The sequence below is a fragment of the Chelonia mydas genome, chromosome 16, assembly GCF_015237465.2.
Source record: "Chelonia mydas isolate rCheMyd1 chromosome 16, rCheMyd1.pri.v2, whole genome shotgun sequence".
In the NCBI taxonomy this organism is placed as follows: domain Eukaryota; kingdom Metazoa; phylum Chordata; order Testudines; family Cheloniidae; genus Chelonia; species Chelonia mydas.
The window spans coordinates 7,964,400-7,991,879 of NC_057857.1; the positions used below are offsets into that span (position 1 = coordinate 7,964,400).

Below are 27,480 nucleotides of genomic sequence, written 5' to 3' on the forward strand. Positions count from 1 at the left end.
AGTGTACGTCATTCTGGGAAGCAGCGTCACTATGTGGGCAGAAAAGCTCCCTCCGATGGTATATGCAGTGTCTGCATTGGGGGCTATGCTGGCAAAGCGTCTGTAAGGTAGACAAGGCCAGAGGACGGGAGAGCAATGTGGAATTCTGGTCATTGTTTAGGTAGCACCAGTGTCTGCAGAGCGCTGGATACTTTCCAGACACCGTCCCTTCCCCTGAAAGCAAACGATCCAAGACAGAGGTTATAGAATCATAGAATCTCAGGGTTGGAAGGGACCTCAGGAGGTCATCTAGTCCAACCCCCTGCTCAAAGCAGGACCAATCCCCAATTTTTGCCCCAGATCCCTAAATGGCCCCCTCAAGGATTAAACTCACAACCCTGGGTTTAGCAGGCCAATGCTCAAACCACTGAGCTACCCCTCCCCCTTCTGAACTCAGGTTCCGAACTCAGGAATGGCAGACAGATGTCAGGAGAGAATCGCTTCCTGTTCTGGGAGAATTTAAGATTTCAAACATTTTTCCCACCCCAAATCGGGATGAAAAGTCAAAATCTCGAAAATTTTTGGCAACTGACAAATTGGGGGAGGAAAAATTAGTTCAGGTCAAAGTGTTTTGTTTTGATAATTTCAAAATGTTTCCATTTCAACTTTTTTTCCTATTTTTAAATCTTTTTAGTCTAAATTTACTGAAATTTTAAAACACAATAGGCCGCGTGACCAGAAAAACCCAAACTCTCCAGTTCAAAAATGTCAAAATGGGGACATTTGACAATTTCAGAATGGTCTCCAAACAGTTTTTGAGTCAGGAGATTCCCTGTTTCAATTTAGATGAATTGGCATTTTTCAGCAATAAAACAGTTCATAAAAAAAAAAAAATTCTTGACCAGCTCTAGTCACGACCACCTTGTTCGGGGTGTCCTGGTATTGACCTAAGGCAGAAGAGGGAGGGGGAAGGCTTTGAACAGAGTTTCTCAAAACCTTCTTGTAGCATGGACCACATCATAATAGACTGGGCATCTTCTCCTCCTATTTGTGATGGCATGGACCACCTTCCCCCACCTACACATTCATGACTACAGAGACCACTTCTCCCATCTGCAACAACAGAACATCCCTGGGGCAACTATTTACATGGGAAAGCAATGTTAGGAAAGTAGTTCATGCATTTCCAAGGGTTTCCAGTGCAATCTGGCAGTTGGAAAGGAAAGGAAAGGAAGACCCAGTGTAGTAAAGTCTCCTCAACTCCATGCATTTACCATCTTGGAAGGGCTCCTTCCAGGCCTTCTTTGCCTGTAGTCTTAGCCCCAGCCCTCTCGGCTGGACAAGGCTGCTCACTCACAGCAAACTCTGGTCTCGCTGAGCATCCCCCCAGCACTTTATAGGGAAGCAGGTGTTCCCTGTTCAGCTGTACCACCTTAGTGATCAGAGTTGGCTGGCCCCAGGACTCTAGCCCTTAAGGGGCAAACCGCCCTGGTACAGGACCAGATTTGCAAGGTGGCTCAGCCCACTGGGCGCTGAGCTCTTGTGAAGATTTGGCCTGCCGTGACCAGATAGCTCATAGAGGAGCACCAGCAAGGGCTCTGTAGACATCGGTGGCCGTGGGAAACTTGAGAAATGCTACACTGTGACAGGCAAACTAAGGGCCTGATCCGCAGCTTGCCGAGGACAATGAGAGTCTGTCCATTGACTTTAGTGGGCTTTGGATCAGGCCCTAAGTGATCGAGGGGAGGATTAGGTGCTTGTCTTGTTAGTTACATATTTGTTTGCTAAAGTTACATAATCAAATTCCCCACCTCTCACATGCTCTCCAGTCCAACCCACATTTTTCCTCCCACTCACCAATGGCAATTCAGCTTCAGGGTCTTTAGGACCCTCCCTCTGCCTAAAGGGGTGGCTCACTCCTAAGATAAATCAATGAAGGCTGGGATTTTCTAAAAAGCCTAAGGGAGTTAGGAACCCAAGTGATTCCTGTCTATATATGTTCTTATACCATGCTCATCACCATAGTGTTTGAGCCCCCAGCTCCCACAGGCTCTTTTGAAAACCCCAGCCGAAGGAGATAAGACAAGGACTTAGTTAATAAATCCTTAGATACAAGAAACTAGCTAAGAAAAGGCAATAGATGTATTTACAAGGTTAAAGCAGGTAAACAGATGCACACAAATTAGTTACGCTCTTAAGTTCCAAAAAGTAACAGAAGCTGCTGTAATGTGTCAGCTCTATATGTCCTGTAGGGCTAACTCAGGCTAAGCCGCTTGGGGATCCCTTGCTTATGCTTAGAAATATTGCCCTCTCCAAATTCCAAGTGGCACAGCAATCCAGTACCGTCTGGGAGTTTTATTCCCTTCCCCCAGAGTTGAAGCGGTGATGGGACAAGCATTTGTGCACGTGCCTTCTTCATGGGTGTGAGGAAAACAATCAACAAAGTATTTTGTCCCCTGATGTTCCACAATGGTTTGCCTGGTGTCTGTAGGCCTTCTTCTGTTGGGCAGGAGATGACACCTCTTGTGGTAAATTAGTATTTCACATTTGGTAATGCTTCTCCCCTGACTGTGTGAATTTCCAGTTTCATAGCAAAGACTTTTATAGTTACAAAGCAAATACTTAAATCTTGCTTTATAACATGGGATGCAGATATTATGAGTGAGATTATGAAATGCTTGTGAGTTGCTGCCTGCATTAAAGTCCAAACACTAAACACACTCTTATAAACTTAACAGCTGTTTTAACCATGCTAACACACAGGTGAGCCAGATGTTTCCAGCTGTGCATTAGTCAGTGTTCGGTGAGGCCTAGGGGCCTTGGCATGAGCTGGCACCTGGTCTGCCAGCGTCACCGTGAACTGTCAATTGGTGTCTTAGCAGCAGGGCAAAATGCCAATTCCAAATTCATTGCATTTTATGAGCTGGATCCAAAGGCAGTTCTCATTTTTATAACCTGATTTTATAGCTACTTTGCAGGCCTGCTAATGTCCCATTGTCACCCATTCAAGTTTTTACGGGACGGCCAGCAGCCAATCGGATAATGACTTGGTGCATATTAGTGGACTCTGCAGAGACTGCTCCATATCCACCCCAGCCTTGTAGTTCCTCACCTGTTGTTCCCTTTTATTACTGCTGGCTTATAGAAAGAGAGGGCAGAAGGCTGCTAAGCTGACTTCACACTCTAATATGGACATCATTAGCCTTATCAGGGTGGATGAGAAAGAATGAGAGGAAGGCTTCCTAGCCACTGCAGCCAATTCATTCATGCTGTCTGCGTTCCTTGGAATGGCTACAGCTGTGAAGGCTAGATAGTCATACATACAAGAAACTAGCTACCTAGGACCTCCTCTTATCCATGCCTCCCAAATGTTTACATTAATTGGTTTTTAACCCCTTCATCGCTTTTAGGGGCACAAGGTACTGAAATCAATTATAGGGTTACATAGTCATTAAAGACTTGTATCAGGCCCTCTGCTCTCCATGCTAGACACTAGAGCTTGACAACAATTTGCAACCAACATTTTTTCTTGTCAAAAATGGGATTTTGGCTTTGTGGAAAAAATGCTGTTTGGGACCAAAAACTAATTTTTGATGGGAGATTTTTTTTTCTGTTTAGCTTGTTTTGAATTGAATTTCGTTGGGTGTTGTTTTCAAAAACTGAAAAATATCTGATTTTTCCCCACCTTTTTCCTTCTTTCCCCTTTATTTATTTATTGGCCAGTGATTTCAATAAAACTAATTCTATTTAGGGTTCCCTTTCCCACACACGTTTTTCCTCTCTCTTTTCTTTCTTCTTATTCCTCACTAACTTTTCAAATCTCCTCCAACTTTGGAAGAGTCACAGAGTGGGAAAATGAAAAACAAAACTAACTCGGCATTGTTACAGATGAGTCAATTCCATACTGTTCTATAGATGTTCTTATATAGCGTTCATCCCATAGTATCCGAGTGCTTTCCAACAGTCCATTAAGCAACAAGACTAACATCTGCTATGTGCTTATTTGCTCACCCTCTCCCCTGGGGGAGAAGTGGATCCAGTGGAGTTTCTTTTTTTGGTGGAGTTAATTTTTTAAATTTGTTTTAAACATGCACTAAGACAACGCCCCCCTTTCCCAGAAGATCCAGAGTGCTCCAAGAGCTAGAACAATGCAGCCCAGAGTGAAACAATGGTGCAGGAAAAAGAACAGCCTCATAACAATACCAGCAAACAACTGAAGGTGGTGACAAATCTCCATGGTCTGTGACTGGTGGGTACCTCCCAGCTAGTCACACACTGATAGGAAACCTTGGGTGCCTATAGTACCTGCTGCCATTTTGATAGGGTGCTGGATTTTTTGGCGGGGGGAAGGGGTTGTTTTTAATATACATGCTGCTATGCATTTAGAGGAGACAAGGTCAAAGAAAGATTAATGTAATCAACCACACATTTCGTGTGCTTAAAGTTCAGCACCTGCTTAAGTACCTTGCTGAATTGGTGCCTTAAGGATCAAGGAGCGAAAATAACTAAACTCAGGCCACTGGCAACTAAAGAGTAAAAAGCCCCCCCCTACATCATGAGCCTGAATTACTGGGTAAAAAACCCAAGCACTGCTTAAAAATACACAGCTGCTGGCAGCCACAGAACACTGGGATGGCAAGAACTTAATTGCATTTCTTAATCAACTAATACCGAAGGCTCTCAGATAAACACTGAAGAAGACCCAATTTATATTAAGCTGCAGGCTGCCAAAGAGAACATCAACTGGCAGCAAGGGACAAAAGAAAACAATCACATTTAGAGGGCCTGACTTCTTGACAAAAGGCAGATCCACGCTGTAGCCAAGAAATGAAAAGGAATTGAGTGTATAAAGGAGGAGATCTATTTCTTTTCTGATTTGGGGTCAGTAGCCAGGCAGAAAGGAGGAGGGCCAAGAGTACACTCCAGGACCTGAACATGGAGACAGGCTTATTACACTTTAGTACTTATTGTACTAAATGAAGAATGAAATACTGGGATAAAAGCTACGGGCTTTGAGATAAGAAGTCAGAAGCTGTGCCAGAAAAGGTGCAGATTTTATGCAGGAACCTCTCACTTCTTAGGGCTTGATCCTTCACCATTGAAATAAATGGGACTTTTGCCACTGAGTTATATGGGAGCTGGATCAGACCCCTTAAGGAGCAAAAAAGGTTAAGGTTCTTCACAGACGGCCCAGTCTGTCGATCACCTGCCTTCCATAGGTCCTTGAACTGGGGGTGCTGCCACACCCACCGGCTTTAAGTGCTTTTCATCATATAAGGGGTTTATAGTTTGGTTCAATGGCTCTCAGCACCCCCACTGTACAAATTGTTCCAGCATTCCTTCTGCTTTCTTCAGATTCTGGACTGCTTCAGGAGCCAAAGCAGCTCTGCATAAACTGGAGCAGCCCCAGGGGTGCTCTAATTTATAGCAGCCTTCCTGGGCATGCCCTGCAGTTTGAAGTAGTACAAAAGTCTCCATAGTCATGAGTGCTACAGACACTCCCCTGTCTCACTCCCACCCCCAGCACATCCTCTGAACTGCAGCTAGCCAGGGCCCCTTTGCAACATGCTGTCGGCCCCTGTGCACTGCTGGAATGGCATACAGCGGGCAGGGAACAAAAATCTGTCCCTAAATTATTTGCATCAGCTTTCATTTTAGTTCCACTCACACAATTTGGGGCAGTTGGGCAGAATTGGTTTGATCTATCTTCAGGTTTTATAATAGCCACCCGAGGAGCTGAGTGTATTCCATGTAAAATTAACAGAAATAACAGAGGCCCTAGTGAGTGGAATTCATGGAGTCTCTGGCACTTTTCCCTTATGGAGGTCCAAACGTTTGTTGGGGTAGGTTTTAAGATTTTTATTAATTTCCTCTTCTTGGTTGGGATAGGAGGAGGTGTCACTCTTAGGGTGGAAAGGTGTGTCAGATGTGTTATCGGTAACCATCAGAGAAGTTTAAACTCTGTACCCTGTATCAAATACAAAACAATTCCACTGAGCTAAATAGAGCGGGTCAAAGATTTATTAACATTTTCATCCAGATTTTGACACAAAAGGAAATAGTTTGATGAAATTTATGCTACATCCTTCCCCCCCGCCCATTTTCCAGCCAGCTCTGCGGCTAACTATTAAGTTAGTTTAGGGCCTACACAGCTGCCATTTAAAGTGGGGGGCACAGATTTACCTCTGCCTGACCCTCCTCTTCCCCTTTCTGGTGCCCCCGCATCAGCAGCCTGAACCCCCCCAAGCTGATGAGCCCCAACACCCACCCCCTCCAAATCTGAGTGAGTGGCATTGTGACCAGGCGCATAAGGTTGAAGCGTTTGGCTCAGCAAAATGCTCTGGTCCCCCAGCTCGGAGGGCTATGGCTCTGAGTGACAAACTACATTATGGCTTGATATTACAGGGACACAGAATCGTTTTGAATTGTACAATCATCATTGCAACAAAATAGACAGATGCAGGCGCCTAACAGGCCCTTAATGGTACATGCATGAGAAGCCCCCATTGAGTTCAGTGGGGCTACTCCCATGTGTAAAAGTAAGTATATCTAAGGCTATGTCTGCACAACAGTTTATGGTGGCATAATTTGTGTCACCTGAGGTGTGAATAAGCCACCCGAGTGACATATGCTACACCGGCGTAAGCACCAGTGGGGACAGCACCATGAGGCCAAGAGAGCTTCTCCTGCGGACACTGCTACCGCCTCTCACAGAGGTGGTTTTATTATGCCGCCGGGAGAGCTCTCTCCCATCAGCATAGGGCAGGGGTGGGCAAGCTTTTTGGCCCGAGGGGCACATCAGGGAATAGAAATGACATAGCAGGCCATGAATCCTGACAAATTTGGGGTTGGGATGCGGGAGGGGGTATGGGCTCTGGTTGGGGGTGTGGCCTGGGGATGAGGAGTTTGGGGTGGAGGAGGGTGCTCTGGGCTGGGACCGAGTTTGGAGGGCGGGAGGGGGATCAGGGCTGGGGCAAGGGTGCGGGCTCTGGGGTGGGGCTGGGGGTGAAAGGTTTGGGGTGCAGGAGAGTGCTCCATGCTGGGATCGAGGGGTTTGGAGAGCGGGAGGGGAAATCAGGGCTGGGGCAGAGGGTTGGGGCATGGGGAGAGGCTCGGGGCATGGGGAGAGGCTCAGGGGTGCAGGCTCCGAGCGGCGCTTACCTCAAGCGGCTCCCAGAAGCAGTGGCATGTCCCTTCTCCGGCTCCTACGCGTGGAGCAGCCGCCGACCCTCGGAGCGGGACCATGCGGCTGCTTCTAGGAGCTGCGTGGTGCGGCCCCAGACCCAGCACCCCACGTGGAGCGCCGGAGCGGGCCTGAGCCCCAGACCCTGCTCCCCAGTGGGAGCTCGCAGGCCAGCTTGATTCGGCCCACGGGCTGTAGTTTGCCCACCCCAGCATAGGGCATCTTCTCCAGACGTGCTGCAGCACTGTATGCTTAGACAAGCCCGTGGTGTTTGCAGGATCAATACGGCAACTTTCCTCTTCTCCCAAGCAAGGATGGAGACAATGAAAACGCCATAACAACATCTTCAGTAAGGAATAAGTCTTAGGTCGATACTGGTGAGATTTTTTTTGGTTGGTTTATACAGTTACCTGGAGATGGATTCAATATCTTTTAGAAAAGCATCTGCAGGCAGGACTTATTCCATACTAGATCAATTCTACATGTGACTGTGTTCCAATTTTTAAAAGTTTCATATTCCTGATGTTATCTTGGTGACATTACTGCTAGAATACAATACAAATAAAGTTTTAAAAGACAGATAAGGTCCCATTCATACCAGGATAACTCTACTGACTTTAACAGGGTTATTACTGATTTACACCAGCATACAGGAGCAGAGGATCAGGCCCATCCACTTTGTATCTAATCGAATGCACCGTACATTTGGATGGGCAAAATTCAGATCTGAGAAAAACAGGTGAAAGGAAGAACCGAAAAAAAATAAAAAATTAATCTAACTAAAATTCTGCACACTTGATTGCCTCTAGTAATAACACTATTGTCAGCATTAGTGCTTTGGACATTATTATTTGGACTTGTAAAAAAAAAAAAGTCAGTGGAATGATTTTTTGTGGAAAATGCCTGCTTTCCTTTCAAACGTTTGATTTCTCATTGGAAAACCAATTCCCCTCCGCCACCGAACAGCTGAATTTGCAGCTCAAAGCAGAAGCAAAAAATAATAAAAAGCCCGAACGAGAAGGAACTGTATCTTTCATGCTGCTAGGACATTGAGTGGGCAAGGACGACTAAGCATAACAAAAGATCCCCTGTGCAGAGCTTGCTTATTATAGAAATTTCTATTACCTTTTGAAACTTATGACTAACTCATCTCTGTGTGTGTTTACCTGCTTTAACCTTGTAAATAACTCTGATTTCCTTTTCCTAGTTAATAAATCTTTAGATAGATAGCCACTCTTATAATAAACTACAAACACTGTGGTTGGTGTGAGATCTAAGGTGCAATTGACCTGGGGTAAGTGACTGGTCCTTTTGCATTGGGAGTAACTTGAATAGTATTGTGATTTTTCATGTAAGGGACCATCTATCACAAAGGCAGCTTCCCAAGGTGACGAGAGATCAGAGTACCCAAGGAGACTGACTGACTCCATCTTATAGCGCCTAAGAAGTTCACACTGGATACTTGGTTGGTGAAATCTAACAGAACTCACAACCAATTTGGGGTTTGTGCCCTGCTTCTCACAGTCTGCCCTGAGGTTGGTACTTATGTTCTTGAGCCACTGCAAGACAGCCTGACCATTGGGGTAGAGCTTTGTTTAACTGCTAGGTCCATGATTTCTTGCCATGTGAGATGCTGACAGTGTGTGGTCAGGGTGACTTCTGCGAAGGCAAGATCTTGCTGGGAACATTTAGCCATCCACTCAAGATGATGCGTATGATCTGGAGTTAGAAAACGTGAATCCAGATCCCTGTACCATGCAGCAAAGGGGACAAGACAGCCCTGAGAAAACAATGACCTAGTGCAGCCAAAGCAGCCCTCGTCAAAGAGACCATTGCTAGAAGGACCTGGGGCCAAATCTTCAGAAGAGTTCCGCACCCAACGTGCACCTGATGGGCTGAGCTCTTTAGAAGATCTGGCCTATGGGGCATATCAAGGCTTACAGGTTCCTCTTCTTCTCCCCCTTTTTCCCAGCTAGCTGAGGTCAGGTCTCCAGATCAGTCTTTTCCAGGCTTCCCAGTCCAGCACTTGTTGCATATTCATTCCATCCTTCCATCTATCCACCATTTTCTTGGCTTTCTTTTTCTTTGTCCACAAACTCTAGTCTCAATTGCTTCCTTAGCAGGCTGTCCTTCTTCCATTCTTCATACGTGCCCATGCCACCTCAACTTCCTCTCTTGCAACTTCTCTCTCCTGCAGACCTTGATCTCACTCCTGGTGACATTATTCCACATATGGTCCAGCAAAGTCAACCCTCTCACTGCCCTCCAACATCTCATTTCAATAACTTCAGGTCTTCTCAAGTGGCTCTCTTTGGTCACTCAAGCCTCTGATCTATACAGAAGCACTGGTCTTGCTATGGTTTTGTCCAGTACCCCTTAAGAAGTCTGGGCATCTACTTATAATAAATCACTCCACTTATCTTGACCCAGACTTCCCCTACACTCAGAAACCTTGCTTGCAGTTCTATGATAACGTCTCCATTTGCGGCTAACCAGCCCACAAGGTTCTGAAATGCAGAGAACTGATTTAGGCGCCAGCCCTCAATGCTGATATTCATCTGTCTTGGTTTTGCATAAGTCACCCATATGACTTCAGTCTTTTCTTTACTCCTTTTGAGGCCTTCATTTAGTTCCTGTTCCAGATATCAATTGCCTGGACCAATTCTTCCTCACTATCAGTGGTCCGCTCAATATTGTCTGCATAGATCAACTTCATACCATTTTCTATTTGTATTTGCTTACTTATGCAGTCCATCACAATTCTGAATGGTAATGGACTAAGTGCTGATCCCTGGTGGAGACCAACCTTCACCACAAAACCCGCTGTTACACCAAAGGGCATCTGCACCTTTGCCATGGAACCACCCTACAAACCCATCACCATCTGGACAAGGTCCTCCAGTGCCCCACAGAATCATTGCAGGGACACTAGCAGTCACCTATGTACTTTGTCTAAGGCTTTCTCCACGTTCAGGAAAACAGCGACTGTGCTCAGTGTTCCCCTCCCATTTGCCACCAACTATCTAGCAATGAACGTACCGTCTATTGTCCCTTTTCCTTTCCTAAAGCCAAACTACTCCTTTCCTAAAATGGGCTCTGCTATTTGGCAAATGCAACGAACTAGGATTCTCCATTTCAAGCTGTAGGACAGCAACTTAACTCCTCGGTACTTTGAACAGTTGTGTACACCACCTTTTCGTTTGTCTATTGGTACCAGTATGGACTTTCTCCGTGCTCTGGGCATTTTCTCCTCTTTTCAGACTATGCATGGGACTCACGCGAGCCGGCATACATCAAACTCTTTCAAGGCTTTGATCATTTCTGCTGTGACTTTGTCCGGACTTGCTGCTTTTCTGGGTGCCATCTTCAGCAATGCAGCCTTGACCTCTGCCTCCCACAGGTCATGAAAAGCCAGGATTGCTGGTTCACACAATGGCAGTGTAGCATATGAATGGTTCTCATCATTAAGCAGACCCTCATAATATTCTTGCTATCAGGTACGTACTAACAGCCTGCCCCTTGCATCCTTCATAAATGAAGTGTCCACTCGGTCTTTCTTCCTTTTGTTTTTTGTCCGAACCATCACTTATATTTTCTTTTTGGGAAGTTGAGGGCAGATGTTCAACTCCTCATACAGCTCCTCTAAAGCTGGGTTTCTCGCCTGTCTTGACTGCAACATAATTTGCACAAATGTGGGCGCATGCACCCACAAAACCATCCTTCTCCATACCTTTGACCCCATCACCCTCTCTCTCTCTCAGACACACACATTCCTGCCTCTCCCCAGATTGGTTACACTGCTCCCACCCCCCCAATAGCAGCTGTTTCCATTTCAAGCCTTCCTTATAATGAACGCTCTCACCTACAGATAAATGAGCTTGTTAAACAGTGCTACAGACAGCTTCCTGCCGGGCACACAGAACAGAAGTGCCAGGGAAGAAAGCTGGCTGGGAACATTTCTACCCCGACAGGTGTGCGATGCCTGCTTGGACCTTGAGTTTAACCTTGCAAGAAGAGAAAACGACAGGAGCATTATTCCTATATTTAGCTACAGCCCCTCCCTCTCCAGTTAACCTTCTGTTTTGCGTCAGATCTATCCCCAGGTCTAGGGCTGAATTCAGATCTCTGAATTGTTCTTCTCTTTCAAATGCCACTCATTCAAGACATCTGAGTATTTATTCCCAGACATCCAGGCTAATTAGAAATGGAAGCTGTGGGGTGGGGAGGGGGGATCTCCAACCCTTTCCAAGGATTTTAAAGCTGGCTAGACATCAGACACCACCCTAGGCTTCTGTCACTCCTGCCTGGCAGTGCTGAGCTATCCAGGGACATGGTGCATTTATTGACATTTCTAAGCAGGATAGCCACATTCATATGAAAGGCAGAGGCACAGCGTGGGTTAGGGCCTGATCCCAAGGGGAGTAGCTGAAAGCCAGTGGCTCCTGTTGAAATTGATGGGAGTTCCGGGTGCTTAGTACCTTTCGGGATCAGGTCCTGCAGTCTGGGACATGTTTTGAGAGCTCTGTGGTGCACGCTAAATCAGGGCAAAATGACTTGGATAATTCATCCCTTAAGTGCACCCTAGGACAAATGTTATCCCCCAAACACGCCAAAACAGCCTCCTCAAATTCTCTTGTAAGGTCGCACTCCCCTTCGCTCCCAACCGTGGCTATTGATCGATATAGTGCCGTCTGGCAGAGCGAGGCACCTCTCGGTAATCAGCCTGCCGGGCAGCACTGAATAAAATAAAGCATGCTATGGCCCAGGGCTTTCTTCCGCTCCACATATTGATGAGGCTTCAGGAGCAGATTTTTCTGCTTCGCTCAGAGGACAGTGTAACGGACATACCATACTCTGCACACTGGTGCTAAAAAGCATGAAAGGGTTGGCTTGCAAGGCAGGCGCTGAAAAGCTGGAGAGCTTTGGGGGAAAAGGAGCCCCACCCCCTTCCTTCGGCACTTTTAGCCTGTAGTCTCGCACAGCAGCGGGCCAGGCTCAGAGACAGCAGGCACGGAGGGCTCCCGCCTTCTGAGCATTTTGCATTCATACAAAAGGAAGAAGAAGAAAGAGAAAGGAAAGGCAAGAGGAGAGTGACATGCATGAGAAACACTTCCAGGCTCTGACTTCAAAGAACCCACGGCCACCCCCCTGGATCCACATGAAGGTGACACAAAGCAGGGAGGAGGGACACGACCAAACCAATCTCCCTCAACAATGGCTGGTTTTCTCTTCTCCTTATATGAAAATAACAGCTCCCTTCTCCCTTGGGGCCGGCCTGACTATTTCATCAGTGAAGCAAAACATCTTGTCCCTTCACAGATTTTTCTTTGCCACCACCCGGAGAGGTGCTAGCTCACAGGTGCCTCTTCTCACATCAGGCTGTGCTAACAGCCTCTTGGGTGAGCAGTCAAAGAGCCTGGAACTGTTAAAGCAATTGAGGAGAAACCTCAGCCTGAGTGGTTAGAGGCCTATCAAGGCCCAAGCAGCACTGGGTCTCAGAGCTGGGTCAATTGACTCAGGCTTGTGGGGCTGAAAATAGCTCTGTAGACATTCCCCTTTGGGCTGGGGCCTGGTCGCTGAGACCCTCCCTCCCTCACTGGCTTCTCACTCCAGCTGCAGCCCGGGCTCTGGAACATCCGCACTGCTCTTTTTAGTCCTACAACCCCAGTCAGTTGACCCAGGCTATGAGACAAATCTCCGTGGGTTTTTCTTTGCAGTGTAGACATAGCCTTAGAGTTGCTCCACAAATAACTATGCTTCCACGGGTCACAGAGTGAATGGGTCTCCCATGCACTGACATCGATAGATACAGTAGCTGGATAGGTAGTCCTATCTAATAGAAAGATACTCATCTGTATGTCTGTCCAGCCACATATATGTCCCTCAACATCACTGTAGTGTCTGAGCACCACAGTCCCAGCAAACTGAAGATGGCAATGCTTCACCAGCTTTCTTCCATGGGTAACGCCGATGCCCCTGGGTGGGTCGGTGTTAATGGGGATCAAAGCTGGGACCTCTGGATCTTAATGCGCAAGCCTCTACTGCCTGAGCTAAGACAGCCACTTCTTAGCCCAGGCTATAGCAGGTTCATCGATCTGCCGCTGGCCTAACGCTCTAGAGGGGGACACGTCTCCTGAGACTCAGAAGGATGGAGAGGAAACATCTGACTCCCCTGGGACCAGGCAGTTCTGCACATGTGCATCCAACATTGGCTTCCTTTCAAACATTTCTCGTTTCAAGAGGGCGTGGACCCAGGATGTCTGTCTCTGATCCCAGCTTTGCTAGGAGCCTGATCCAACGGCCATTAAAGTCAACAGTAGTTGGACCAGTTGCTGTCCTGCTGCGAGTCCTTGTGCAAGCCACTCCATCTCACTGTGCCTCTGTTTCCCCATCTGCAAAGTGGATAAAATACCTCCTTCAGAGGGGAGCCATGAGGTTTCCGGCTCGTAAAGTGTTTTGAGACCTTTATCTGTAAGGCGCTATGGAAGCACAAAGCATTATTTCAAATCTCAGCCACTAAATACTTTTTTTTTTTTTACACCAGAAAAGACAGACAAGGAAGGCAAAACCAAGTTGGGTCGATATACTTTCCCCCCACCAAGCCCTGACTCCTATGCTTTCTGTTTTGAGGACTGTCTGGGAGCTGGACGAGAGAGGAAGAGAAGTAGAGGAGCAAAAAGGATGAGAGAAGAAGTAGGATTAAGTGAGAGAAAGAGGAAAAATACAAAGGTGTGAAAGAGGAAAGGAAGTTTGGAATAAGTCAATTTCCCTTCCTCCCCTGCTCTCTCCACTCACACCCATGCATACAAGGTTGTGTCCAAAATTCACCCCTTCCTGGGAATTATGGTTAAGTTACAAGCCTTTGCTTGGCTTCTTCCTAGATCTTCTATGTTTGTCTCCAATTCCCTCTAAGAGCCATGACCCTGGATGGGAGTTTATGAGCCTCCCCATATCTGGCTGTCATGTGAGTCAGCCAAATAACCCTGACTCTCGCCACAGAGTCCTAAACCCACATCCCTTGATGGAGAAGAAAAGCAGATGAGAGGTGCTATTTGGAGAGAAAAATCCTGAAGTTCTTACTCAGGCTTTTTCCAGCCTTTATCCAGGCAAGACTCCCACTGAAGCCCCTCCCCCCCCCAAGGTTTTGGCATTTGGCCCAAAATTAAATGGTGAAAAACCCCCAAGAAGGATCCAAGATGGAAGGAAAGCAGCAATAAGTCCTTTTGCTATACAACCATCAGAAGAACCATGCCCCAAACCACCACAAGAGAGGCCAGTGTGGATTTTTTCCTATTAATCAGATTTGTTATTAACATCAGAATTAATGGTCAGCATGGGAAACATCACAGAAACAGGTTCTGCTCTGATCAACTACTTCCCAGCTGCAAGTGCCACTGACAGTCCTATTTGCATCTGAAAGAGACTTGTTTCCATCTCCAGTTCAGGAAGGGTGTTGGCGCTTTGATGTTCAAAACCACCTCTGATTCTAAAAGCCTGTAAGAAGGGCCTCATTTTCTATTCCATTCTATTGAACCCGGTTATATTTTGTCAGGGCCTTGCTGGCTTCATTCCCATTCAGTTCTGCATGATTCTGCCATTACAAGGATCTAGAAGATGGAGCTCAAACTAAAATCTAGACAGAAAAATCACACAGAGGTGTTTTCTGGGCATCACCTGGAGAGTCAAGAGAACAAAGCTGTGAATTTGGGGAACGGATCAGAGACCTGGGGGTCCTCTTCTCCATCACCCTGCCCACTTCTGTAGTCATTTGTACCACTGCAAAGTGAATGCAAAACACCTTGGAAGCATTCTGCACTATGCATGGTACAGGGCAATGGCACAGGACCTAGAGAAGCAAAGGGCCAGCCCTTGTTCTCGTAAGAACCGATGGAAGATGGAATGACAGAGTGGAGGGGGCTTGAACTTCCGTGACAAGAGGAGATGAGGCCCCAGGGCTTTGAATTTCTCCCCCACACTCACCTTTTTCTCATCCCCCTCTTGCAGAAGCTGCAGGTGACTCCTCTTCTCGCCGTCCTTCCGCAGGGAGCTGCTCTGGTGCTGAGGCAGGCCCATGGGCGGGGACGCGCTCCGCCCCTGGGGATCCACCCAGGTGTAAATGTGATTGGTGACATAGCCCCCAGGGATCCGCCCAACTGAATGAACTGACAGGTTCAGCTTCTTGGAGCCTTTCAGAGCCTGTGAGACAGTCCGGGAGAAAAAAGGAATTAATTTCAGAGCCCAAGGGAAAGAACAGCAATTAACGCTAATGGAATTTCAATAATCCCAAAGCTTTGCTTTTCTATGGAACCGTTCATCTGGTGATCTCCAAGAACTTTACAAACATGGATGGAGCAAGCCTCACAAATCCATGAAACGGATACAGAACTCAGGATCTCTGAACCCTCTGCTGAAATGCAGCCACTTCCGGGGTAGATCACAACAGCTGTTTAACAGCCCACATTGTCCCTACAGGACAAGCAGCAAAGAAGAGCTCATAACAACTTGAAACTGCAGCAGGGTCAGAGGGAAGCATGTTGGAATGAGGATAGGACACTGGAGTTAACTCTAATTCTTATGCAAAGCACCAGGGGATTGAGAATGATCTCACATGGGCAGGATGCTGTATTCTGTCTAATGTAACTGTGGGTACCAGATGGGTCTCCTGAGTTGCAGGCAAGTGCCCTAACCACTGGACCATCCTTCCTCTGCAATATTTGCATCCGGATCTACTGTATGCTCTTGCCATATTTGAGGAGCAGCCACACACTGTTACCCAGAGTTACATTAGGCAGGGTGCAAATGCTTTAGAGGAGATATATTTCCATGTCTCTGGGCATAATCCAACCCCTACAGCATGGGGTTAGGAAGCAGCTCCTCTGATAGGCAGGCTATTCCATACTCATGCACTAGGGGTTTTCTTTTCTTGCACCTTCCTCTGAAGCGGCTGGGTCTGGTCTCTGCCAGAGCCAGCCTCTCAGGGGACAGGGACCATGGGTCTGGCAATTCCCCAGGCCTGCTCACCCCAAATTCCACACACCATCCTCACCACATCCCAACCGCAGGACTCCTCCAGTCGTCCAGGACAGGGGATCTCTGCTGCTCAGGAGCAGCCTAGGACTGACCCAGGTCTGGAGACGGAGCCATTTCTCCTCCTTGGGAAAGAAGGCCAGACCAGGACAGGGCGACATGATCGACAGGGACTGGCGCTTGTGGAAACCTGCCCTGCCTCTGCCCAGGCCATTGAAGACAATTGGAAAGATTCCCATTGACTTCACTGGGCTTTGGACCAGGCCCATGAATGAGAACCTCAGTCTCAGGTGCCATTCGTTACCGTACGCCTCCCAAGCACAAATAGTCAATTAACATGTGCAATAATTAGTTAAAAAACCTCCACCCCACCCTGAGGGGACCAGGAGATCCAGCGGGGCCTGTTTCCCCTCTGGCAGGTACTGCAAAGGGCGGACGGACATTCTGTAGTTAAATGTCATGTAATTAACACTAGGGAGCTTGACCAGCTGCTCACAGGGCTCAGTAACAGCGAGGCAGCTCAGCATTCACAAGCGGCCAGTGGCTGCATTGCTGCTTTAATATACATATGCCTGTGGGGCAGACACAGCAGATGCTCACCTTGAATGGGTGGCAGGGAGCGTGTGCCAAGGAGCCCAGCGCGTAGAAGGGGCTTGGGCAGTGCCTGGGGCAGCAGCAGGGCTGGGGGCAGCTGGTGGGGCAGGCATTCGCCTTGGCCCCAGAGATGCACAGCAGACTGAGGAAGGGGACCAGTCAGGGCACCTGGAGCTTCAAGGTATCCCCACACCCCAGCCCCAGGCACTCACAGCAGCTGCCTGCCCAGATCCCGCTGCTGTTTTCGTGCAGCTGGCAGCGGCAGCCGCCCCCGCCCAGGGGAGACAGCCTTCCCACCCGCCCAAAATGGCACAGATCTGCCTGGCTGCCCCTTCCCTGCCCAGCCCAGCTCCAGGCCCCCACTTCCAGGTGTTGAGGGAGTTAGACCAGAAGAAAAGGGGGCCCAGGCTGCCCCACCTCAGACACTCTCCAGGTTCAGAGGACATATTGTGGGGGCAGAAAAAAAATAGATCATTCCTCCCCCGACAATGTTTCTGTGACTGGGATGCTCGCCCCCACCCTCCTCCTGGTTCTTTCACCCGTGTTTGGGGGCCAAGTCTCCTGGTGAAACTAAGTGAAGCACCGTGCCTGGGGTGGGGACTTGCCAAGAGGTGCTGGTGTTGGCTGCTCTCAGATCCAGGAAATGGGATTAGATAGACACCTGCACTGATCTGGTGGGGCAGTTCCGATGCTCCCCCGCAAGCAGATCCCCATGTCGGCTGCAGAGAGGAAGCCCTGGATCCAGCACATCACCCATTCCCTGATTCCCAAGCTTCACCACGGTAGCCACTGGCTGCAAGTTACCTCCAGCCCACTCAGGGAGTTTAAGGGAAGTGTCACTGAGACTGGTCACCACTGCAACCCTGCTCCAGACACGTGCTGCCACTCCCAGTCCCAGTTAAGAAGGTTTATTCCTTTACAGCAAAGGTTAAACAAACAACCGGAGAGCAGCCTTAAGCCAGCACCTGGTCCCCAGGCTTCAGGGCCACCCCTCCCAGGGGTCTCTGACACTCCAGCTGCTGGCAGCTTCCGAGCCTCAGCCTTGGAGCAGCAGTCCCAGGGCTGCTTCTCTAAGCCCTCCCTTGCTCCAGGGACTCCCCACAGGAATTGGCCTTTGTAGCCCAGGGCTTTGTTTATCTCAGTCCTCCTCTCAGCTGCCTCCTAGCAGCCATTCATAGACCCAGGTGTAACACAGCCCTCCTTAATTAGCTGGATTAGGCTCACATGCTCCAGTCTGGGGCACTGGGCTCAGGCTATCCCCAGAGACAAGCTACCCTGTGATGGGGAGGGGCTTTTGTGCCTGCCCACTTCCCAACGCCCAATAGGGAGATACCCTGTGACAGGAAGTCTTTAAAAACAATGCATGCCCTTGGATCAACGGCAGTGACTTCTAAAGCCAGCAGTCTGCTCAGGGGCTGCACCACCACCTCCACCCTGACAGGTACCTACTGAGAGAGCTGAGAGTCCAAACATGAATCCACCCTGGCTTTGCCTTAGCAGTGAGTGCCCTGTCCCGAGCAAGGAATATAATCAAAAATAATACCTGACAGCTGTATAGTATTGTACAAGCATCAGCTAATTAATGTGGCTCATGAACTAGTTGATCTGTTCTGTATGAGCTAACATCCAAGCCAGAAGACCAAGAGAACAGATTTAAAAATTTTATTAAAGTTAATGTTTAAAATCCAATTTACACAAGTTAGGAGGGAAGGTACTGTACATCTGGGGTATCTACACTGCAAAAACCCCCGAACAAAACAAAACAAAACACACACACACACCCCTCGGCAGTTTCGGAGCCCAGGTCAACTGACTCAGGTTTGTGCTATGGGCTAAAAGGAGCGGTGTAGCTGCTCCTGCTCGGGGAGGGGCCAAGGCTCTGAAACCCAGTGAAGGGGGAGGGTCTCAGAGCCCAGGCTCCAGATCCACTTTCCCCCTCTACTAACCAGTAACAAAGCTCTGAAACCAGCAAGCCCCAGATGGGTGACGGAGGCCCTGAAAACATGCCGCAAAGACTCAGAATGTGAAGGATGCATGGAAAAACCCCATAGCACTCAGCCTACAGTGATTTTTTTTGAAGCAGAATAAAAACGCTAAGATAACAGCCCTACAACAGAGAATGTAACAGAAAATGAGACTGTCAGTCATTTTTTTAACCAACCTATAAAACATAAGAATTATTGCCCTGCTATTCAGTCCTACAGCGTGTGTCGAAACAACCTACAGAAAGGGTCGTGTTCTCTATTAAATGCTACAGGGTTTTAGAGCAATTTCTTTAGAACCCTGTTACATTTCTATATTCTATAGAACACTGTTCATTTCAGCAGAGACAACAAGCCACGGCCAGCAAGGTCTTTTCCTTGCAGAGGACTATACCAAGTAATCACAAATAAATGCAAAAGAGCAGGAAAACAAGCAGAGGTGGTTTTGTCTAGTGGACAGGCCACCAGGTTGGGAGTCAGGAGACCCGCGTTCTGTTCCCTGCTTTACTGCATGACTGGCTAATGGCTTCACCCCCCCCCCCCCGTTTTCCCCTCCCACCTTTGTCTGTCTTATATATTAGAGCGTAAACTCGAACTGGGTCTCACACAGCTGTGCTGTCCACACTGCACTCCACAGACCTTCTGACTCTGGTCTGCAGCTTGAGAGACGTCCACACTGAAAAATGACAACGCTTGGACCGGAGTCACAGAAGGACTCGGGCTCTCACCCACTGCCCTACCAGGGTCTTAGGATTCAGGTCCTGAGTCCTTGCTGACCTGAGTTAGCACGGGTTTAGTGTGCAGTGTAGACATACCCGTAGGGGCCGCCAGAAATTGTCTCTTATTCGGTGTTCATACAGCCCCTAGCACATATTTGTTACCACAGAGCCGAGCGCCATGGGGCCTTGAACTTGGTTTCTAGGTGCTACTGTTACTTAATGTTAATAAAGAGAAAAACTCCTCACCGGAGGGTCAGCTCAGACTGATGACCCTGGCTGGGCAGCCCACCCTTCCCCAGTGCATTCTTCTCCATCTGTCTCCTAAGCATCCATCCCAAAGGGCCTGATTCCCCAGCACCCTAATCAGCACTGAGAGCCAAGCTTCACACCCAGAATTAGTGCAAGCTGGTGCAGGGATGAATCCTTCCCCAGTCCTTCCTCTAATCGCCTGTGCAAAGGAAGGGGGGAGCTAAGCTGAAGTTAACCCCTGATTTGTCATGCGGCAGGTCCTGCCTGGCAACAGTGAGGCTAGAGAGAACCTGAGCTCGCCTGAGAAAGCTTGCCCAACCATTGGCGTGACCTCGGTCAGGTTCCCAGCCGCACCACGCCTGGCCTTGGTCTGACACGAGCCCGTACAGCCGTGACATTGCAACACATGTAGGAGATAAAAATGCCAGAAAAGGCAGTGGGGGAACCGGGGTGGGAGCCTGTGGGGAGGAACAATCATGACCATTGCCGGTGGGAGGAGATGAGCGGAGGGGTGGCTCTTCCCTTCCTTCTGAGCTACCTGTCAGCCCCTGGCAGAGTGGGAACACCAGGGGAGCTGCTCTCGGAAAGCTCGGTAAACAGTTTGAGAGGCTGAGCGGCCGGAGATTTACAAGGTACTTTTAAGGTCCCCCTGGTGTTCCTCTGACCACCCTGCCGGGGAAATGGAATCTCAATTAACGGCCAGATGTTTTATGTATGAAGCTGACAGCAGAAACTCTGGGAGGCTTGGAAAGTGAATGCAGAGACCTGCAAGGCAGCGGCAGGGAGTGGAAACGGAGGCACGGTCTGTCACCAGGCCCCTGCAGGCGGCTTTCCAGAGCAGCTCTCCCAACGGAATAGGCCATGACAGGATGGCGGCTGTGGGACCCAATTCATCCACGTGACCGAGCTGAAACAAGCACAGGGCCTGAGGATGCCTCAAGCCACCTTTGCTCCTTCCTTATTCTGGAGCCTCCGGCGGCCCTATCGTACCCGGCCGCTCATGGCCACAAGCGGCTGTTATATAGCAGTTCACCGACCATGCCTGTGGTTCCTCCGGAACGGCTCCAACATCCGCCCCGCCCGCTGCCGCCAGGGACTGCCGGGAACCCTTGTGCTGTCTGTGTAAGGATCTGCCCGACACTGGGGGAATTCCCCAGGATCTGGCTCTGCCAGGCTCACCGCCCTTTGCACCAACACAGCTGGCACAAAGGGGCTGTGGGCCAGCTGCCTGCCCAGTGCACCATCAATAGAGGGGCCCCTCTGAACAGCCCAGCACTGTGGGGCCCTGACACAAGTGCCCTGCAGTGACCAGCACAGGGACAGTTATACAGCCCCACCTAGCATGGCCCAAAGCCACGGCCACAGCTCGCAGGGGAGGCAGAGGAGAGATCCAGGAGCAGGAAGAGGACAAGGACCTGCCAGGCAGCGAGGGTCTGGAAGTCAGAAGATGGCATATTTTAAAGGGATTAGAGCTGACTAGTGGATCCTGTCCTCATTTATCTCCAGTTTATTCTCTCACACAGCCATCACTGTGAGGCAGGGCAGTGCTGTTATCCCCATTTTACAGATGGAGAACTGAGGCACGGGATAGATTAAGTGACTTGCCCATGGTCACACAGACAGTCTGTGGCTGAGCAGGAACTGAACCCAAGACTTGAGTCCTAGCCCAGTGCCTTGTCTACTAGACCATCCTTCCTACCCCTCAGCCAGGGGTTTGAATGCACTGGAAGCAATCACCGAGACATACAAATCCCAGCTCTGGGGGCAGGTGACCTATCCAGTTATGCTGGTAGTTGGGGTTGGTTTTTGCTCCAACAAAGAAAGAATTAGAAACAAATATAAGGGAAAAAAATTGACTCTGTAATCCTGACATTGCATTTGCTACATCTAAGCAGCCACATCTAATGGGATGCCGGCGCAGTTTCCACTCGAATACTGATGAAATGGCTCCATTTGTCTTTAACTTCACAGTAAAGGGGCTGCTGGAACTTTGCCCTTCACTCACAAAATGCTCCTGTCTCAGCTTTTAAAAACAATTGGTTACTTACTTCAAACTGCAGCATCAGGCAGGGAAGTTAATCACCAGCGACAGCAGATAACGAGCCCCCTCTACCACCATCAACTGTGGCTAGAAATCACGTATGCCGGCTACCCAAACTAGATCTTTTCTGCCACAAAGATAACATTTACCTGCCAGCTACATTTCTTCCTCCGAGCTGGTCCCAGCTCCCACCCCAGCCTATGCTCTGGTGAGCTTGGAGGCAGGCAGGACGCCTCCTAAGGCCCTCAGTGGGATGGAGTCCCAGCTCCAGCAGCCCCTGTCACTCCTTCTGTAGCAGTAGCTTCATAGCAAACCACCGCCCCCTCCTGCACCCTGTTGTACTAGGGGCTGGGCAAACATGTGTGAAGAGACAGTCCCTCCCTCAACGAGGGTATAACCTACATTGGCAAGATGGACAAAGGGAGGGAGGGGAAAATGAGACAGGAAATTGCCCAAGGTCACGCAACAGGTCACTGGGCAAGCTGGGAATAGAAGCCTGGCCTCCTGGCTTGATGCCCCTTCTGTTAGACCATGCCGTCTACAGACTGGGTTCAAATAATCCTAGCAAGAACCCTGAACATCTCTGTGGTGGGGCGGTGCCCCACACCCTGAGAAGAAGGGCTGAACCAGGCCAGAGAGGCTGCGCAGACCTGCAGCAGCCAATCAGAGAAGGCCTGGGGAGAGCCAATCAGGGCAGCAGGAGAGGTAGCCAATCAGGGCTGGCCTAGGCCCTGTATAAAGGCTGCCTAGCAAAGAGTAGGGCAATCTGTCCCTGGTGGTCAAGGGAGGAGGACTGGGTCCTGAGCTGAAAGGTAGTACCTTGGACAGAGCAGTGCTGGGGAAGGGTAGAAGGAGCTGGGGAGCTCTGGCCAAGGAAAACCCTATGCTGCCGGCCTAGCTACCAAGGGCCAGGCAGGTGCATAGGGCCAAAGGGAAAGTGGCCCAGGGACAATAGCAGGGCAAGGAGAGAGAAGGAGGGCAGAGAGGCTGCTGCTAGAGGGTCCCTGGGTTGGGACCCAGAGTAGCAGGTGGGCCTGGGTCTCTCCCCCTTGTACTACACCTGGCTGAAGAGGAGTGTGCCCTGGTCCAGGCTGTGGCTGGCCCTGTGATGAAGGGGCTAGACTCTGAGGCTGCAGCTGGCCACTACAGCAGGTGCAGATGGTAGACTGCTGATAATGGAAGGGGGCTAGACTGGAGCAGTGGGCACTGCCAGAGTGCAGTGTCCTGAAGAGGATGCTGCTGAGCAAGGAGCTACGTGGGTCCAGATGCCAGCAGGGTGAGAGATGGATGGGACACCACCAGCAGAGGGCGCCCTGCAGAGGATAGCGCTAATTCCCAGACGTGCCAGCAGGAGGTGCTGCAGTGGTGAGTCCCAACCCCCATCACAAGCTCTATGGAGTCTTGTTCTGCAGGTAAAACTGCATCTCTGTTCTCACGTGCACCTGTCTGACACCATTCAATTCATGGGGGTCCATGGGTGCAACTGAGGGTAGAATATGGTTCTGGATGTTGAGATTATTTATCTGTCAATCAGACCAGGTGTGCAGCTTGTATGCATCCTGCCATCACACACAGAGACTCTTCTAATGCCATAGGACAAAAGGTGAGTTAATGATTGTCCGAAATCCCTCCTGACATGTATGGGCTCATGCCAGAATCTTTATTTTAAATTCAGCCTTTATTGGGTTAATATCCTTTCCAAAAATTAAAGATCATTGCAACAATAAACCTTTCATAGAAACACATGACATTAGAAAAATAGGAAGCTAAATTTATATACTGCCTGAAGGATCCCAAAGCTGTGTATTAAATGTGTTGATATTTATGTGAGTAACTGCGTGAGTGCAATAAATCACTTCATGCACCACTGAAATGCAGCCACCTCTGGAGTAGAACATGGCGGCTGTTTAAGAATGTCCAGCAACACTATGCACCCGTTGCAGAAAGGAAGAGAAGAATACCATATCCTATTAAAAGGTTTGGTGGGGTTTTTTTTGTTTTTGTTTTCCTCCTGGAAAACAGACCCATAGGGGTTCTCATTGAAGAATGCACATCGGCATGTGCTTAACTTTAAGCATGTGCTGAAGTCCCACTGTCCTCAAGAGGAAGTCAACAGGAGCTTAAGCACATGCTGGGAAAGTGCATTCATAGATTCATTAGATTGTGCCAACTTGGAAAGCATTTTTATGCAGCTATTTCACAAAATATTCTATCTGGAAATGCCTCAACCATCTGCAGTATGGAGCTATAAAATACACATATTAATAAACAATAGTAACTTTGCAAGTGGATAAATATACCAGGGACTAAACTCAATCCTGGACACAGCTCTGTTGCAGTCAATAATTACACCTGAGATGAGTTTGACCCTAGGGTTTCATCTCTGGGGACAAATCCATCTTTTTATATAGGTCACAAGTCAAAATAGTTCGGGGGGTCTCCTCCTTAAATCCCTAAAAGAATGTGTCCACACTGGCAAGCCACAGCCCAATTCCCTGCTTAAGACAGGGCTCGAAAGTGGAAGAGTAGGATAAGGTGCTACAGGATCCAGATGCCTTTAGCTAGGTGGCTATGTTAGGACACAAAGGCATTGGTCAGAGCAGCTTGGATTATTATTCTCTATGCTACAGTCATGCCTAGAGGCCCCAAGCGAGACCAGGGCTCCACTGGACAAGATGCTGCAAAAGCACTTAGAGTATGTCTACACTGTAATCAGGAGATGTGATTGCTAGTGGCACAGGTTAGACACTCGAGGATGCACCCAGGATCCTAGGCAGGTCCTGTTGCTGTTTGAGTTAGCTACACTGAAGTTAGCTAGGGCATGTCTACATGTACTCCAATCACCCTTCCCGATGGCAGAGTAGACATACCCATCCCTGCCTCAAAGAGTTTACAATCTCAATAGACAAGAGGAACAAAGTAAGTATTATTATCCTTGTGCTACCGATGGGGAACTGAGGCACAGAGATAAAGTGACTTGCCCAAGGTCACACAGCAAGTCTACGGCAGAGCAGAAAGTTGAACCCAAATTTCCTAAGAGCCACTCCAGTGTTGTAACCACAAGAACATCCTTCCAGGTGTAGGTGTGTTAGCAGAACAGACCAGGGCAATGGAGAAAATCTCTCCCGAAGCCCTGGGTGTATCAACTGTGAGTCAGACAAGTGAGTACAAGGTCCAAGTTACTCCAGGATCAGAAATCCTCAGGGCATCTGGAAGCTTGCAGCTCCTCTGGAAGCAGCAGTGGGCGTGGATGAATATTGGTGCAACATGGAGGAGGTGAAATGGTGCTTTCCTTTGCACAACGGCACTGGGCACAGAGGGGAATGGAGCACAGAAGCTCTGACCCAGATTTTGAACTCCTTCACACGCTTGTGCACTAAAATGGACCTTTATGAAACACTGGCAGGCAGAGCTATAGAATTAAGAGGCTTTGGCAGAGCTGAATGGGAGAAGCTTCAGACTATATCCCAATGCAGCTATCGCTCACTCAGCCGCTTTGGCAAACCCCAAGTTAACCCAAATATTTTACTGTTTTCCCTTGCTGGGGAGGTTGTTGGCCTCAGCCAGAGTCCCCCTATTTCCTCCCACCTTCATTTTTTCTTCCTCTGTCAAAGATGGCCGGCCAAGAGGGGCCTCTTCAAACTGCTGCGCTTGTTCTCTCTAGCTTATGGGCTGTAGTACCAGAGCACCTCAGAGCAGCACCACAATACCTGTGTGAGGCAAGGAAGTATTGTGTATGGCCCAGATCCTCAGCAGGTATTTAGGCTCTTCATTCCTATTGAAACTTTGCATTGCATTGGATAGAAATGAGGAGCTGAGCCTAAGTGACTTGCATAAGGCCATATGGGAAGTCTGTGGCAGAACAGGGACTTGAAGCTGGGTCTCAGATCCTAAGCAATGGCCTGAGTGACTCGACCATCCTTCCTCTTGCTCATGCTGTTGGCTAGGCGGGGTACAATAGTGACTTCAAGAGAACCCTCCTGCACAACAGGTGGAACACTCCCGCTCTCAAGGCCTGATTAGCTGCTCCCCTCCACCTTGCCTCCTCATTGACCCCAGTGCAAAATGACTGGAACACGTTACCATCCTGATCTGTGAGCATTTCACACTTGCCAATGACTACACAAGAGCAACCATGATTCAGGTCCTCCATCTGCTCAGTGGCAAAGGTCTGACCTGAAGCTCAAAGGCAGATCCGTGGGTCAAGTGAGTTATCATATCTCATGCTTTCAGAAGCGGGATAATAATGAACCCTTGGGTCCACAGGCCTCTGTCCCTGCCCCCGCATTGCACGATCATCTGTGTGCATTATAGGACTTTTTTCTTTTGCTTTCACCAGAAGTACCTTGTATTGGCCCCAGCTAGGGGCAGGATGTGGGACTTAGTAGCCAGGATCTGATGTAGCTGGGGAAATCCTAGACTTGCCAAACCCCATGTATCCAACGCTCCATATTGTTTTAAATTTCTTTCCAAATTACTATCATCCCCAATATTTTTTTGCTAGCTCCCTCCACAATTTCCCAAAAGTTGCAGTTTCAAGGACCTCTGCAAAATCTGTGTTTACCTGGATGTCCCTCTATTGTACTACCATTGCCCCAGCATGGCAGAATCAGTTGCTTTTGTTGTTAATAAACTTGTCTTGTTTTGTCTTAAACCAGTGTGTGTGGAAATCCTAACTTGGGGCAGAATGCTGTGTATATTCCCCTCCACATTGAGGGAGGGGGCGAATTTCATGAGCTTATGCTGCACAGTTCCCTGTGCAGAGCAAGATGGTATAATTTTGGGTTTGCACTCCAGAGGAGGGTGGGCACTTGAGTAACTGGGCAGTTCCTTAGCTGAAGCCTTCCCATGCAGAGGCTAATCAGAAAGCCTGTTTGCATGTTACAACAGCTGGGTGTGTCCCTACATGTGTGCTGGTGAAAGTGTGAGACCAAGAGCGTGTCTGCAGCTTGTCACAGCAGTACAGTTGAAGGGAGCCCAGACTGGTGGGTCAGGTGGGCTCAGTGGTACCCCAGTTCCCAAGTGGCACCCGTGGGGGAGGGGAACCTGTCACATCCTTGTTGATCCTCATTTATCCTCTTCATTCCAGTTGGATGTGCATGGCCATCAGTGCTCTCAATATCATAGAATATCAGGGTTGGAAGGGACCTCAGGAGGTCATCTAGTCCAACCCCCTGCTCAAAGCAGGACCAATCCCCAATTTTTGCCCCAGATCCCTAAATGGCCCCCTCAAGGATTGAACTCACAACCTTGGGTTTAGCAGGCCAATGCTCAAACCACTGAGCTATCCCTTCCCCGCAAGGAGAGGGGGTGGCTGACTTTACTTTTTACCAGGGGAAAAGTTTGCAGGTAATCTTCTTATTCACTGAAAAACGTTACCTGAGGCCTTTTGAAAGTTGTCAAAGGAAGAGGAGGTAAAATAGCCGACACTTACTCCTGGCAGCTGTTTTTGACAGCTGTGGAGAAGACTTCCTCCAAAGGATACCTCAGGCCCATCGGGCCACCTTCAAAGCCATCATCATGGGCAAGGCTGCGCCCATAAATTATTTAATTCCATCCTGGGCTTGTCATCTTTTATTGCTTCAGCATGGGGACACTGAGTGGATTTAATGGTGCAATTTAATGCAAACGACCAAGGTAATGAAGTGCAGCCTGGAGATGTACTACTGCTGGCTGAGTTCTTTTGTAGCTCTGACACGCTAAACA

The 27,480-nt window shown here is 48.8% G+C and overlaps 1 protein-coding gene across 4 annotated transcripts in view; it reads right to left on the reverse strand.

Moving 5' to 3' along the window:
- The window catches only part of WHRN (whirlin), a 107,751-nt gene that overhangs the window by 63,937 nt on the left and 16,334 nt on the right, over positions 1-27,480 (reverse strand). For 3 of the 4 annotated variants that reach the window (XM_043530434.1, XM_037879919.2, XM_037879918.2), the window contains exon 2: positions 15,143-15,358. The exons of the other annotated variant lie outside the window; for it this stretch is intronic. In XM_043530434.1, the coding sequence (XP_043386369.1) occupies positions 15,143-15,358 (216 nt within the window). The remainder of the gene's footprint in view (positions 1-15,142; positions 15,359-27,480) is intronic. 4 annotated transcript variants of the gene reach the window in all.